This window comes from Drosophila grimshawi, unplaced genomic scaffold (genome assembly GCF_018153295.1).
Source record: "Drosophila grimshawi isolate 15287-2541.00 unplaced genomic scaffold, ASM1815329v1 contig_848, whole genome shotgun sequence".
Lineage (NCBI taxonomy): Eukaryota > Metazoa > Arthropoda > Insecta > Diptera > Drosophilidae > Drosophila > Drosophila grimshawi.
The window spans coordinates 19,024,692-19,037,136 of NW_025063692.1; the positions used below are offsets into that span (position 1 = coordinate 19,024,692).

At 43.1% G+C, this 12,445-nt stretch overlaps 2 protein-coding genes across 4 annotated transcripts in view; both read right to left on the reverse strand.

The window, feature by feature from the left end:
* Positions 1–423: 423 nt before the first annotated feature.
* On the reverse strand, positions 424–3,923 carry LOC6565103 (leucine-rich repeat-containing protein 58). 2 transcript variants are annotated; one of them, XM_032738078.2, is made up of 4 exons: positions 3,676–3,893; positions 2,947–3,495; positions 1,193–1,409; positions 424–1,127 (listed from the first exon to the last, which is right to left on the reverse strand). In XM_032738078.2, exons 2-4 carry the CDS (start codon positions 3,456–3,458, stop codon positions 750–752), a joined length of 1,107 nt encoding a protein of 368 aa, XP_032593969.1. In that variant the 5' UTR covers positions 3,459–3,495; positions 3,676–3,893; the 3' UTR covers positions 424–749. The 2 variants fall into 2 exon arrangements, with proteins under 2 accessions (XP_032593969.1, XP_001991528.1); XM_001991492.3 differs by having other exon boundaries at positions 2,947–3,923.
* Positions 3,924–7,235: 3,312 nt separating this feature from the next.
* The window catches only part of LOC6565102 (protein sprint), a 56,175-nt gene continuing 50,965 nt past the window's right edge, over positions 7,236–12,445 (reverse strand). The window contains exons 1-3 of one of the 2 annotated variants that reach the window (XM_032738074.2): positions 9,140–10,395; positions 7,988–8,814; positions 7,236–7,922 (exon numbers count right to left, since the gene is read on the reverse strand). In XM_032738074.2, coding sequence (XP_032593965.1) covers positions 7,584–7,922; positions 7,988–8,814; positions 9,140–10,199 — 2,226 coding nt within the window. In that variant the 5' untranslated portion in view covers positions 10,200–10,395 and the 3' untranslated portion in view covers positions 7,236–7,583. Of the gene's footprint in view, positions 7,923–7,987; positions 8,815–9,139; positions 10,396–12,445 lie in introns of those variants that run through there. The other variant, XM_032738073.2, reaches the window with a different exon arrangement.

The window sequence follows — 12,445 nt, forward strand, 5'->3', positions numbered from 1 at the left end:
TATTGTTTGTATACACGCATACATGCATACAATGGGTGTGAGCGTTTTTTCTTTTAATATTTATTTATTTCTTTTTTTTTTAACATTGTTGGCTTGAATAACTAAGACTTGTAAGAGGTAAAGACTTGGGTTCAGGGCATCGCGTAGTCGGGCATGACTCTCGACTATATCACTCTTGTTATTTTTCAATTTTTTGCGATATTGGGCAATTACGTATAGCTCTGAATGTTTCTCAGAAAACAAAATAAACTATCTATATAAAAATAAAATCGAAGAACTTTGTTTGTCTTGCAGCATTGAGAGGTGGCCTCTGGCCTTGTCCCAGATCTCTATGATTTTTAACATAATACCACAATTACTATGTGTAGAGAAGATCAACGCTTCGGGTGTCTATATATATATATATGCTGATATATTTATACATATGTATATAGAAATATATATTTCATGTTTGATTTTGGAGTATAAGGCATAACAAAACAATGAACAAAAAATGCATATGGCAAGTTTGGTAAAACATTTTTGGTATTTGTGTGATAAAGCCAATGGATTTTAAGAGCGCGGCTCTGCCGCAACAACACCACAGCCACAACCGACGACGAGTGGTTACCGTGATTCGCGATCCACAATCCGGTTCCGGATCCGTTCCGTTTGAGACGTGGCCGAGCCAACGACTTTGTCGAGCGATTGGTTGGTCTCTGTTAACGTTAACGGACACGGATGCCCGAACTTGGATGCCTGGATGTCGTCTAGCCCAGGAGTACCTTGCGCATCATGAAGCCGCTGCTGGCGCTGGCGTTGCTGCAGGATGCCCGGGATGGGGCATCCTCGGGCTCAATGCACTTGGAGGAGCAGAGGTACTGTAGCAGCGGCACGCGATACTTGCCACAGAAATCGACGAACTTGATGTGCTCCACGCGATTGTCGAAGAAGACGCCCTTGCAGTTGGGATTCACGCAGCAGTTGGCGCTGTTCAGATACTCGGCCAGGGTGCGCGGCAGGTCATTGGGACCCGGCCGCTGTCCACTGGCCTTTACGATGCGACCAGCCAGCTCCAGGAGCGTCGGCGGCTTCAATGCCATGTCCTGCACGAACCGCACCACCAGCGGATTATCACGGAGGCTCAGCTAAATGGAAAGATCAAGCAGAATGAAATTAATAAAATGATGATTAGCCTGTTGTTTTCACCCACCTCGGTCAGATTCTTCAGGGCGACAATGTCCTTGGGCAAGTGCTTCAGTCTATTCTTGTGCAGCAGCAGCGATTTCAGGTTCTTCAGCCGTGCAATGCTCGTCGGCAGATGCTCGATGTGATTGTCGCACAGGACAAGGGCCTGCAGCTGGCTCAGTGAGCCAACCGCCTCGGGCACCTCGTTGACCAGATTGCCACCCAGCGATAGCACATGCAGACTATGGGAAAAGTAAGGTATATATATACATTATAGGCTAAAGCCGAGAAGTATCTGGAGTATCTGGAGACAATCCAGTCTTTAAGCTCTGTACTGATCTATCCGCTAGTAAGACTATACCAATAAAAGCAATAGGCAAGTATCTAGTTAATTAGTTATTCTCATCTAAGATGCACTAAGTATTCCTTGCAGTATTTCTTGTTTTATCTAGAGCAACGAACGATACCAATAAGAACAATCATATTTTAAATATTCCGATTAGGAACTGATGTTGACCTAAGGGCGTCTGCCACAGTACAAAGTTCAGCGTCTAAATCACGTTCGAGTTCCTACTGTGGACACAAAAGCACTCAAATTTGTTTGATACAATAAATTCTCTATCCAAATCATGTTAAGAAAAAGAAGAATATCAATTAGTTCAGATTCGAGGTCAGTTTGGGGCTTCTAACGGGGTGCAAAAGAAACTATCTAACTCCTCTGTTAACATACATGTAAGCCATTCTAATTGAAGTAAAACATTTACCAAGTTCCCATGGGCTAGTCAAAAAAAAGGTGTATGGAATAATTCCAAATGATTATCCCTTGATAAAACACTTTCACCGATAAGAAAAATAATTTGTTGCTACTGATCAAAACTGATATCGTGTCGGACATGTTAATCAATTACGTTCTGGGAAACGAAGTGGAGACGTTTATTTTCTAACTGTCGGACGATACATAGTAACGATTCTGAGAGAAATCATACGCTTAGTACTATATTATATATATATATAGTTTTTTATTCAACTCAGTATTATATTATATATATTTGTCGCTCCCAGTTTGTAGTCTCTCTGTTATCTCACGAATCGCTCACAAAGTTTGGTTTGCTGTTTTTCATTTGGCCTTGCTTCACATAATCTTTTATTTATTTGCTAGGCTTGTTTATTTACAATACCAATTTTACATATCTGCAGATATCTATATGTTCCTTATAGTCTCAAGTCCCCGGACTCTCTCTCTCTCTCTCTCGAGCTGTCGATAGTTTTGAGTTTTACAATGCGCTCACCGCGAGCCAGTCGAAAGGGCGCTTATCAGTTGATCAAGTTGACTTGTACCCCGACAGATCGCTTGCCCAGCCACCCCCTTTCCTCTGTGTCTGCGCCATGCTTGACAACAACTGCGACTGATGAGGATTAGGTTGTGGCAGGGGCTGAAGCTGAGTACGCCCAGCAAGTGGATGAAGAGGAACGGGAATGGGAAGTGGATTGGATTAGACTAAGCAATCAATATATAACGAGTGTCAGATCGACGGCGCAAAGAATCTGTGAGCCTGCTGGGTCCAATGCCCTTTCCGATGCGATATGTTCTCTGTAGTTGAATAGCGACCCGATCCTTTTATGGATGCGAAGGTGTACCGATTTTTTGCAACAAGGTCCTAAAGCAGCAGCAAAACTTAATTCTTGTCGGGCTCACAGATGTTGTATGCTCTATTTTTGTATAGCTCTATATATGGATTGCAATTAATAATTATATGGGATGAGGGATGAGGGAATTACCTTTGCATCTTCCAGATATCCTTGGATATGATCGAGATCTTGTTGCCGCCCAAATACAGATACTTGAGCTGGCGCAGTTCGGTGACCTGTTCTGGGAAGTGGATCAGCTGATTGCCGCTCAAATTGAGCTCCTTTAACGTTGAGGTGCCATTGCCCGTTGTCTGCTTGGTGAGCAGCGATTTGGGTAGCGATGAGCTGGTCAGCAGATTGTTTTTGGCAATCAGCGTGACCAGCGGCAGCTGGCAAATCGCATCCGGCAACTGGGTGAGCGCATTGGAGCTCAGATCAAGTATCTTGAGATTGTTGAAAAGCTGGAGCATGCGTGGCAGTGCCACAAGTCGGTTGTGATTGAGCAGCAGCGTCTCAATGTCGCCGCTAGATTTGAGCAGGCCCTTCTGCGGCGAACTCAAATGATCCTCCAGTGTGCCAACATCCAGATTCATGCGACCAAAATCTATAGTTTTCAGCTCGCGCGAATCCGTATCCGAGCTGTCCGACGTATAGAGCTCCATCTCCTATTCAATGCACTATCAGTGCCCCAATACGTTCCTTTATAAATGTATGTTGTATGTACGTGTAGTATATGTATGTGTATATATATATATATATATTTATATATGTGTACGATTTATTATTTGTCTGGCTATAACTGTCGAGTATATGTTTTATTTGTTATTCAATCGCCTGCTTCTGTAGGCTCCCTGTGACTGTCCCTGTCTCTGTCCCTACCTCTGACTCTGACTCTGTCTCTGATTCTGGTTCTGATTCTGTCTCTGCTCCACTTGTGTTTGCGCACGATCGCATCACTTTTTCTTTAGACGGACGAGCTGCGGCGCAAATTGACGAATCAAATGAAACAACAACAACAACAACACACAAAAAAAAAACTATATCAAGTGGACGAAGCGCGATTTGTTTGCCACCAGCACCAGAGCCAAGCGATGACTGAACTGGCACCCGTTTCCAGTTCGTTGCCTCGACTGATGCCGATTTTCGTCTTCGTTGTGCACGAAACGCAAACAGGCGTATTCGTAATATGCACACACACAACACACACACACAACACGCACACACATACACGGCTTAGCACGAGGTGGCGCACGGACTGCGGCTTTAGTTTCGGGTCCAACATGCGGCCAAAGGTGAGCGCCAGATGACGTGGGTGACTCCACCAGTTATCATCTGAACTGAACAAGCGAACCTGTCTGGAAAGCCATGCGGAATTTTTTAGCAACATACCACAATCGATCCATCAAAGTTTTGCTTATACACAAGTTTTAACATCAGCTTGAAACGAGATATATATTTTTTTGGAATATAAGATTGCATTTAATAAATATTTCAGCAATTTCAATCAATTTGAAGAAGAATAACAAACATTTCATAGCTTTTTAAGTGCCTTAATTTTATAATTTTATAATTTGACTCAATCTGCAAAATACATTGATTACCATTAAAATGTATTTGTAATCGTATTAAAACAAATTCTACTTGATAATTTGGTGCAAGCAAAAGCTGTTATGCATTGATATCATCATCTGTGATATGTCCGAGAATTGTGATTCATAAAATGGAAAGCAAGCCTTCAATTATGGAGTGCTCAAGTTATAGAGCGACCCGCTTTAGCCGATCAGCACCGAGTCGAGGCGATCATTAATTGATAAGCACACACACACACACACTCACACACACTCACACACACACACTCAGCATAGTGTATGTGTATTTTGAAAAGCGATTGACAAAGTTGTTGCTGGTCTGTTGTACTCAAGTGCGTCTAATCTGAGCAGCTGCACTCCCCCCTGCCGGTCTAGTTAAACTTCTACGTCTGCGTCTGTGTCTGCGTCTGCCACTCAGCAGTTAAAATCATCTGGGGTGCAAAAAATTGTTTATTATCGCGCTATTTGGGCATTTCTGTTGTTGTTCTTGTTACTATTTTGCTGTTGTTGTTGGCTCTGTCGGAGACGTTGCTGATAACCGCAGAAGCCAAAAATACACAAAATACGTGCATACGACAGACGCGACTTTGATGGCGGATCAGTTCGCGATTTACATATACTGACATATTTCAATACAATTATAATTGCGATTATCAGATGGAATTGGTGCAATTTATGTGCAGCTGGCATTCAAAGTACCAATAACACGGCCAGTGGCAGCCGTTTGTCTCTGCCACTGGGGAGCTAATTGTGATTATTGCCTGCGAGCCGATTTAAATCGCGCGCGGCTTTTGCGCACGTTCTTTAATTTGTTTGTGGCTCCCTTTATCTGTGTGGTGGTCCTTATCACACCTTAATTAGTTAAGGCCATACACAAATATTTATATATATATATATATAAATATATATATATTTATAAATAAACAGCAAAGAGCAATGATTAGCAAAAGAGCTGAGAATAGAATTTATTAAAAACAAACGGACAACTGCATACGGATATACCCGTACTCGACCATTATTGCTGATAAGTAATATATACTTTATGAGGTCGGAGATGTTATAAATACGCTCTGACAGTTAAGTTGTTTTCTTGTGAAATTGCTGCATTCGGGGGGGAAAAAAACAAAATACATACACACACACAATCAAAGTTTTGAGGCACATGTTGATAGTTTATTTTCCAATATTAAATGCTTACACGTCATGCAAGTGTTACGCAGCTGAGATGATTTTGAACCTGGCTCCATAATCAATTTGGCAAATCAACAGTCAATATTCTGTCGCGTCGCCTTTCACTTTGATTGCGATAGCCCCAAAACTTATTATTAGATTATTTTATTACAGTAATTATATTGGGACGCAATCAGCTAAAACATCTGATACATGCAAGTCAAGGATTCGCTTCGAAATATTCGTTGGAAATATGGAAATCAATTCAAGAAATTCATCATAGCCACAGATTTTGTGTGTATACATTTAATTTGTGTACATTTTTTTATATCGTATCAAGTTTGTCTTATCAATTATTAAATATTAATTATTAACTAAATAATGCAAGATTTTCTCTATATTAAAGGTTATCAAGCTATTGCGGGTTATGCTATTAACTGCTGGAAAGAATAGAAAATCCTTAGAATCGTTAGAATCATAGAGCCACACTCCATCAAAGTCCATTCGACGAATATGGGGTCTTCTAAGATTCCAAACATATGCTAAATGGGCACCTAAAATTCATTTGTACCATAAAAATCGTTCTTTAATCTGTTAGCTTACAAAACCTTACTTGCCCACTGAGATATTCCGCATTGAATGTGGACTTTGCTGGTATCCCCGATGGCAGTTATAAGCTACGAATAATTTGATGTAAACAACTATTGCATACTTTGAGGCAGTTCAGAGAAATTGCATCTGCTAAATCGAATTGCATACTTTTGGGGGCATGTAAAAATGTTTTGGGCGATTGGGCGGATGTCCTTCTATCAGCCTATAGTCCTAAATAATTCAATTATTAACTATTTTTAGATGACCCCATTTAATGGCTGCAGCTGCAGTAACCGCAGTAAAATTGAAAACACAAATTGTTATTCATTCCATTATTATTGTTTATTATTATTATTTAAATATTTGCCTTGTGGTTTGCTATATTTTACAAAGTATACATAAAAAAAAAAAACAAAAAAATTAGGTTTTTCGATAGCAGTTGTTGGTTTTAGTTGTACATAAATATTAAAGTTAAACGTTAATATTAATACGTTATATATGTAGAAGTGTTAGACTTTTTGTGTTTATTTTATAACCCTACCAGTTAAAAAAAAACATTGTTTTCAATGCCTTGGTGTGTGTGTTTGTGTGTGTGTGTGTTTGTGTGTGTTTGGAGCTTCTTGTGTGAAAGTGTGTCTTGTATAAAAATGTTTGATTGTTTTATTATTGCTGCAATTGGTCGTAGGATGATATATATATATATGGTTTATAGATTGTGTACATTATATATTTTAAATGGATTGCATCTGTCTAAATGAGTGCAATACATATATGAATTTGTGTGTGCGTGTGTGTGTGTGTGTCAAAGGGTATCCTCTAGAAAAAATGGCCATATACTAAACTTTTTGGCCCACTACGCTATACGCTATATATATAAGTTATTATATGCAATATATGTATGTATATCTACACATATATTTGTATACATAGTTTATATAGTTGTTTATATGTTTATATTTGTGTATAATTATTAGCAAAAAAAAAGTGCAGAACATTTAACGAGTTCTGTTTTCATGATAATTTTTAAGATGAATTTTGATGATGAAGTTTACGCAAGACGATGAGAAAAAAAAACTGCTCTTAACTCAATACTGTTGTTGTTTTTTTGTTTCTTGTTTTGTTTTGTTTTGTTTAGTACACATTAGATGTTTTAGCGTTAATTAGCTTTACTTACATGCTACTAAGTATATTTTAATGTAATAATAATAAATTATTAATTAAATATGCTTGTTAGTGAGCAAGATGGGGGCGATTTTCGGCTTATTAGCCGGCCTATTAGCCGGGGAAGATAAGAGGCGGAGAGTGGGGGGGAGGGGCTGGGGGGGCTTTGAAATCGATTGAGGCTGTTGATGTTTCTCTGGCTGTGTCAGTGGCTGTGGCTGTGGCTGTGGCTGGGTATTCATTCATCTCATTTATTCCTTCACTCATAACACTCGCTCAATGACTGCCCTGTGCCTGTGTCGCAGTGGTGGGCCAAGCGATCTTGGCATCGATCCGCTTATAGGCCAACATGCAGTGTTTGCCCTTGGCAGCAAGTCGCGCATCCTGCGGACATTCGGCGTCGCTAAGCAGCGTCTCCTCGCCGTCGACAAGCTTGAAGAGCGCATAGTCCTGCGGATTGGTGATGCGCGCCTTATGCGCTATAATCCGGCAAACCTCCCGTGTCGTCGTATGCGGCCGCACCGGCAGCGTGCGCGTCTGCAGCGATCCGTTGCACTCGTCCGGTATGATGACGCGCAGCACACTCGAGCAGGCCGGCAAGCAGCTGGAACGCCACTAAAATTGAGAGAGAGAGAGAGCGAGTTAAGTTTACTCTTTATTGGTTGTTGATGCTGACTTACGTCCAATGAACCGTTGCCGCTTTCACTCTCGGATGCCATGAAATTCTTGAGCACATGCACGGCACTGCAGAGTGCGGTTAGATAGTAGCCAGGCTCGCCATTTAACAGAGTCGGCTGCAACAGGCCCCACATGAACTCCGCCTCGATTTCGGCGCCAACGAATCCACATTTGGCCACCACATAAACCAGCACGGGCAGAAAATCATCGGCGCCAAGCTGTTGGCCGCGCGGACAGCCCGTCGCATCGAACACCGTCGAGATGACGCACAGGAAGAGCTCCAGTTTGTCAAGCGGCAGCTCCGCCTCCTGCAGCCGCCACAGCAGATTGGCAATGAGACGCAGCGCCAACGGCGATGGTGGCGTCACCGTGGCGCGTATACCAAAATCTGTGGCATCTCGCTCGTACGCATAGCGCACATTTTGGGCAAGCAGCTGGATGTCCTCGCTGCGCTTGTAGTGATCCACGAATATGCCGTAGAGATGCTCGCGCAACGGCAGCACGACCAGCTGATGCATCACCGTCTCCAGCATGGCATCGAGATTGAGGAACTCATCGGACTTGAGGCGGCCCCGTGCCGACTCCAGCTCGGCATGGAACTTGCCCTCGCCATGCTTAACCAGATAGTTCTTCATGCCGCTCATAAATTGCCGCATATTCCGCATAACCACTTGGGGCGCCGCCTCGCGCGACTCCTTCGTGCAGCTAATGAAGTTCTCAATGTTGCGGGCAAATGTCGAGCTCGGATCTTGGGCCAGCTGGAGCGTATAAGCACGCAGTGAGTCACCGGGCCCACTGCTCTGCGTATTGATCTTGTTGCGGGGATGACCTACAACCAAACAAACAAAAGGGAGCGAACAGTTAAATATATATATATATTATATGCGATAAGAATGAGTCACATAATGTTAGTAATTGCGGTAGTTTTTTTTTTTTTTTTTTAGATATATTTGTTTTTATATATTTTTATAGTTTCTACCAGGCTGGATAAACTACAGACAACCGCAAGCTCTTTGTCAAAATCTAATTTAAACTTTAGGCTGCACTATCTTGTAACTCAACGTGATTTTGATGACAGACACAGACACAGATAGCTTCGCTTTGAGCTATAAATTTACGTAAGGCCCATGGGATAATCCGCTCTAGATGCTTACCATACAGCAGCCGACAGAGAAGTCGCAGCAAACAGATGAAGGGCGCACAGCAGCCGTGACTTTGAGGGTACTTCTCATCGGCGCTCTCGCAGTTGCGACGATAGCGCCGATAGAGACGACGTGATTGCGCCTGGAGCGACAAACCGAGTGCCTGGCACTCCACAATGTGCGTCATGTTGAGCAGAATGTTGCCCTGGTCATCGAGATGGAAGAACTGCTTGATGTCATAATGATCGCAGCTGTTGCGCTCTCCGGGATGGCAGACATCGAGAATGATGGCGGCGCCGTTGCTGCTCAGCTCAGGATTGGAAATGAGAATGGGATTGGGATTTGGGCACTTGCCGATGGCGCCCATAATGGAGCCGGCGAGTGCTTCAGTCTTCAGTTGCTTGCGATTGATGCGGCAGTCTTTGAGCACCTGTTGCGGACAGGTCACCGTCGTAGTTGTAGTCGTAGTCGTAGTCGTTGATGTGGCTATCGTTGATATTGAGCCCAGGCTGCTGCTGGCGTATTTGGACTTTTTGCAGAGCAGCTGTTGCTGCTGTTGCTGCTGCTGTAGCTGTTGCTGTTGCTGTTGCTGACTGTTGGCCAGTGGCGAGGAGAGAGCAATGCCTGTTTCTATGCTGTCCACGAAGAGCAGCTCGAGCAGTTTGCGCTTGCGACGACCCGTTGTGGGTGAAGGTGCATCGATTATCTTTCGATTAGCTTCCTGCTCCAGGTGGTTTAGCGTGGCGTTATGGTTATGCTGTGTGGTGCGTTGTTGCAGCAGCTCCTCTTCGAAATCGGCAGAGAAATAGTTGTCCTGCAGCGGATAATCCACAATCTCCCATTCGGCCATGAAGCTGAGGAACTTGGCCTCCTCCTTGTAGTGGCGCACATGAATTGGATCGTGAAAGAACTCCTCCGGTTCCAGGCGCTCGATGCGCTCCTCATCCAAGCTGCTCAGTGATTTCGACATATCCGTGTCGTGTCCGGATGCGTTGCCATTATTGAAAATTGCATTTGGCGATGGCGGGCGGTTCGCGTCGCTTGCGCGCAACGATCTTCTGAACCAGCTCATGATGGATTCTGTAACGATTTTTGCCAGCTAAAACGAATTGGCGAAAACGCAAGTTTCTCATCGGCACAGGCGGCAAATGCGGCAGCTGCTATCGATCAACAGATCGGTATTCGATTATTCTATTCTTCTCGCCTATGACTATTATTATTGCCTCAAGTGTTATTGTTATTGTAGTTTTTGTTGTTGTTGTTGTTGCTGTTGCTCTTGTCGTTCTTGTTGCGTTGCGTTGCGTGCTGTTGCTCTAAACGCGGCCAATGCAAAACTAATGCTGAACTTCATACGCATTAGTTTATAAGACTGTAACAACGACAACGCCAAGCCAGCGTCGTTGACGACGACGTCGACGTCGCCGCTGCTGTTGACGTCGCTTGCCCTCCACCACGCCCCCTCCTTTCCACAATAAAAAAAAAAGAAGATAGCAACTAGTGCGACGCCGACGCCGACGTCGACGCCGACGCCAGCCACAGCTGTGGCCTAAATTACGAAGCGCAGCGACCTCATTTGCCTAAGCAAAATGAAACCGGCCAGCCCAACTGCCCAACTGCCTGTTAGGCTGGCCACGCATAGGTAGCTAAAGATCACAGATCACAGATCTTAATCTTGGTTATGGGTATTTCCGGAATGGAAAGCGAAAATGTGCGTTTTCCTACTGCTACCTGAGCCACCATCAATTTGCGCAAGTCCTGTGCGAATGGGGCATCAAATCGAATTCAAATCGAGTCAAGTAATTATCAAGCGAAAAACTGTGTCAAGAGGAAATTGCCAATGAGTCAACAGCAACGCTGGCTGCGCCATAGATAGGAGGAGGAGGAGGAGGTGCAGGGGAACGACTAGGACAGGAAGCTGTAACTGAAACTCAGTGAAACTCAGACTAACATGCAAAAGTTGCTGTGAAGGTAGTGCTTATCTCAGCAGGTAGCACCTTTTTCGAATAAATGAAAACCCACCCAGCTTGACTGAGAGAAATGGCAGAGAGCGAGAGAGAGAGCGAGAGAGAGAGCGAGAGACAGAGCGAGAGAGAGAGCTAGAGAGAGAGCGAGAGAGAGATAGAGAGAGGCTGTTGAGATAATGGATTGATTCATGGCGCTAGGGAGAAATGAGAGAAAACTGGAAAACCGCAGCACAATTTTAATTGCAAGCGACAGGCAGCCATATTGTTTTTAAGAAGAGAGACAGAGAGAGAGAGAGAGAGCGGGAGAGCAAGAGAGACAGAGAGAGTGAGAAACTGATATTAGATTAAAGACAAACTGTCTGATCTTTACACATGATGACGCCATCGTCCAAGTGGATTAAAGACAACAACAAAAGATTCCTCGAGCTATGATCTTGTGCATCTCAACAGCGACAACAACAGCGACTGAGAGAGAGTGCGCAAGAAAGAGAGAGCAAGAGAGAGAGAGAGCAAGCGAGATAGATGATGATGATGTTCTAATGCAATTGCACCTTACGATTGCATCAGCTTTATAAGGCCTAAACTCAACTTGAAAAATCGGCTGCGCAATTCGGAAAAACCTTTGACTAAAGGTTTTTCCTGAAGGTGTCTGTGTGCGTCTGTCCAGGAAGTATTTCAGGCGTATCTCTCACATTATAATGTGAAGGATCATATCAAGCTAAGCAATCGCTTTAAATAACTTTCTTTCTTGTTTTTTTTCTTTAATTCCAATACGAACTTATGATCGCTAGTTTAATATAAATTACAGAATATGAATCGGGAAAAGAGCGCTGATATTGAATTGATGTTCGTTATTTAGGTCATTTTATGTACAAAAAATAAGAGAGCGACTTTTGTCGACTTATGAAAAGCAAAGAACTTCTATTCTCTCTCTCTCTCTCTCTCTTTCTGAATTATTTACTTCAATGGAAATTTTTCCCAGTTGATCGTTCTCAAGGTGCTCTTGAGGGTGATTTAGTTAAGTTCTATTTATATTTTATTCATTTTTTTCTGTCGAGTTCAGCGAACTGTCTTCTACCTCGTTGAATCGTTTGCTTATCCAGGTTTTCGCTTATCGCCAAATGGCTTGCTTGACAACTGAAAATGTTATGAATTTGATTTGTTTTTATGATGGTCGACTCGACGAGAGCAAACACACCTGGAGAGAGAGAGAGAGATAGAGAGAACAGTGCGCAGAGAGCAAAGAGCAGGTGCATATTGGGCTGGACCCAAGTGGGTAGCTAGTCTAAAAATAAATCGCATCAAAAACAATGTTTGCTGTTTCATCAGCAAAAAATTGGAAAGTTTGCTGAAT

Coding starts and splice junctions, on each gene's coding strand:
- LOC6565103 (XM_001991492.3), bottom strand. CDS start 3,458: ATGGAGCTCTATACGTCGGACAGCTCGGATACGGATTCGCGCGAGCTG. Junction 1,410..2,946: donor GATATCTGGAAGATGCAAAG/GTAATTCCCTCA, acceptor CTTTTCCCATAG/TCTGCATGTGCTATCGCTGG. Junction 1,128..1,192: donor CCCTGAAGAATCTGACCGAG/GTGGGTGAAAAC, acceptor CTTTCCATTTAG/CTGAGCCTCCGTGATAATCC.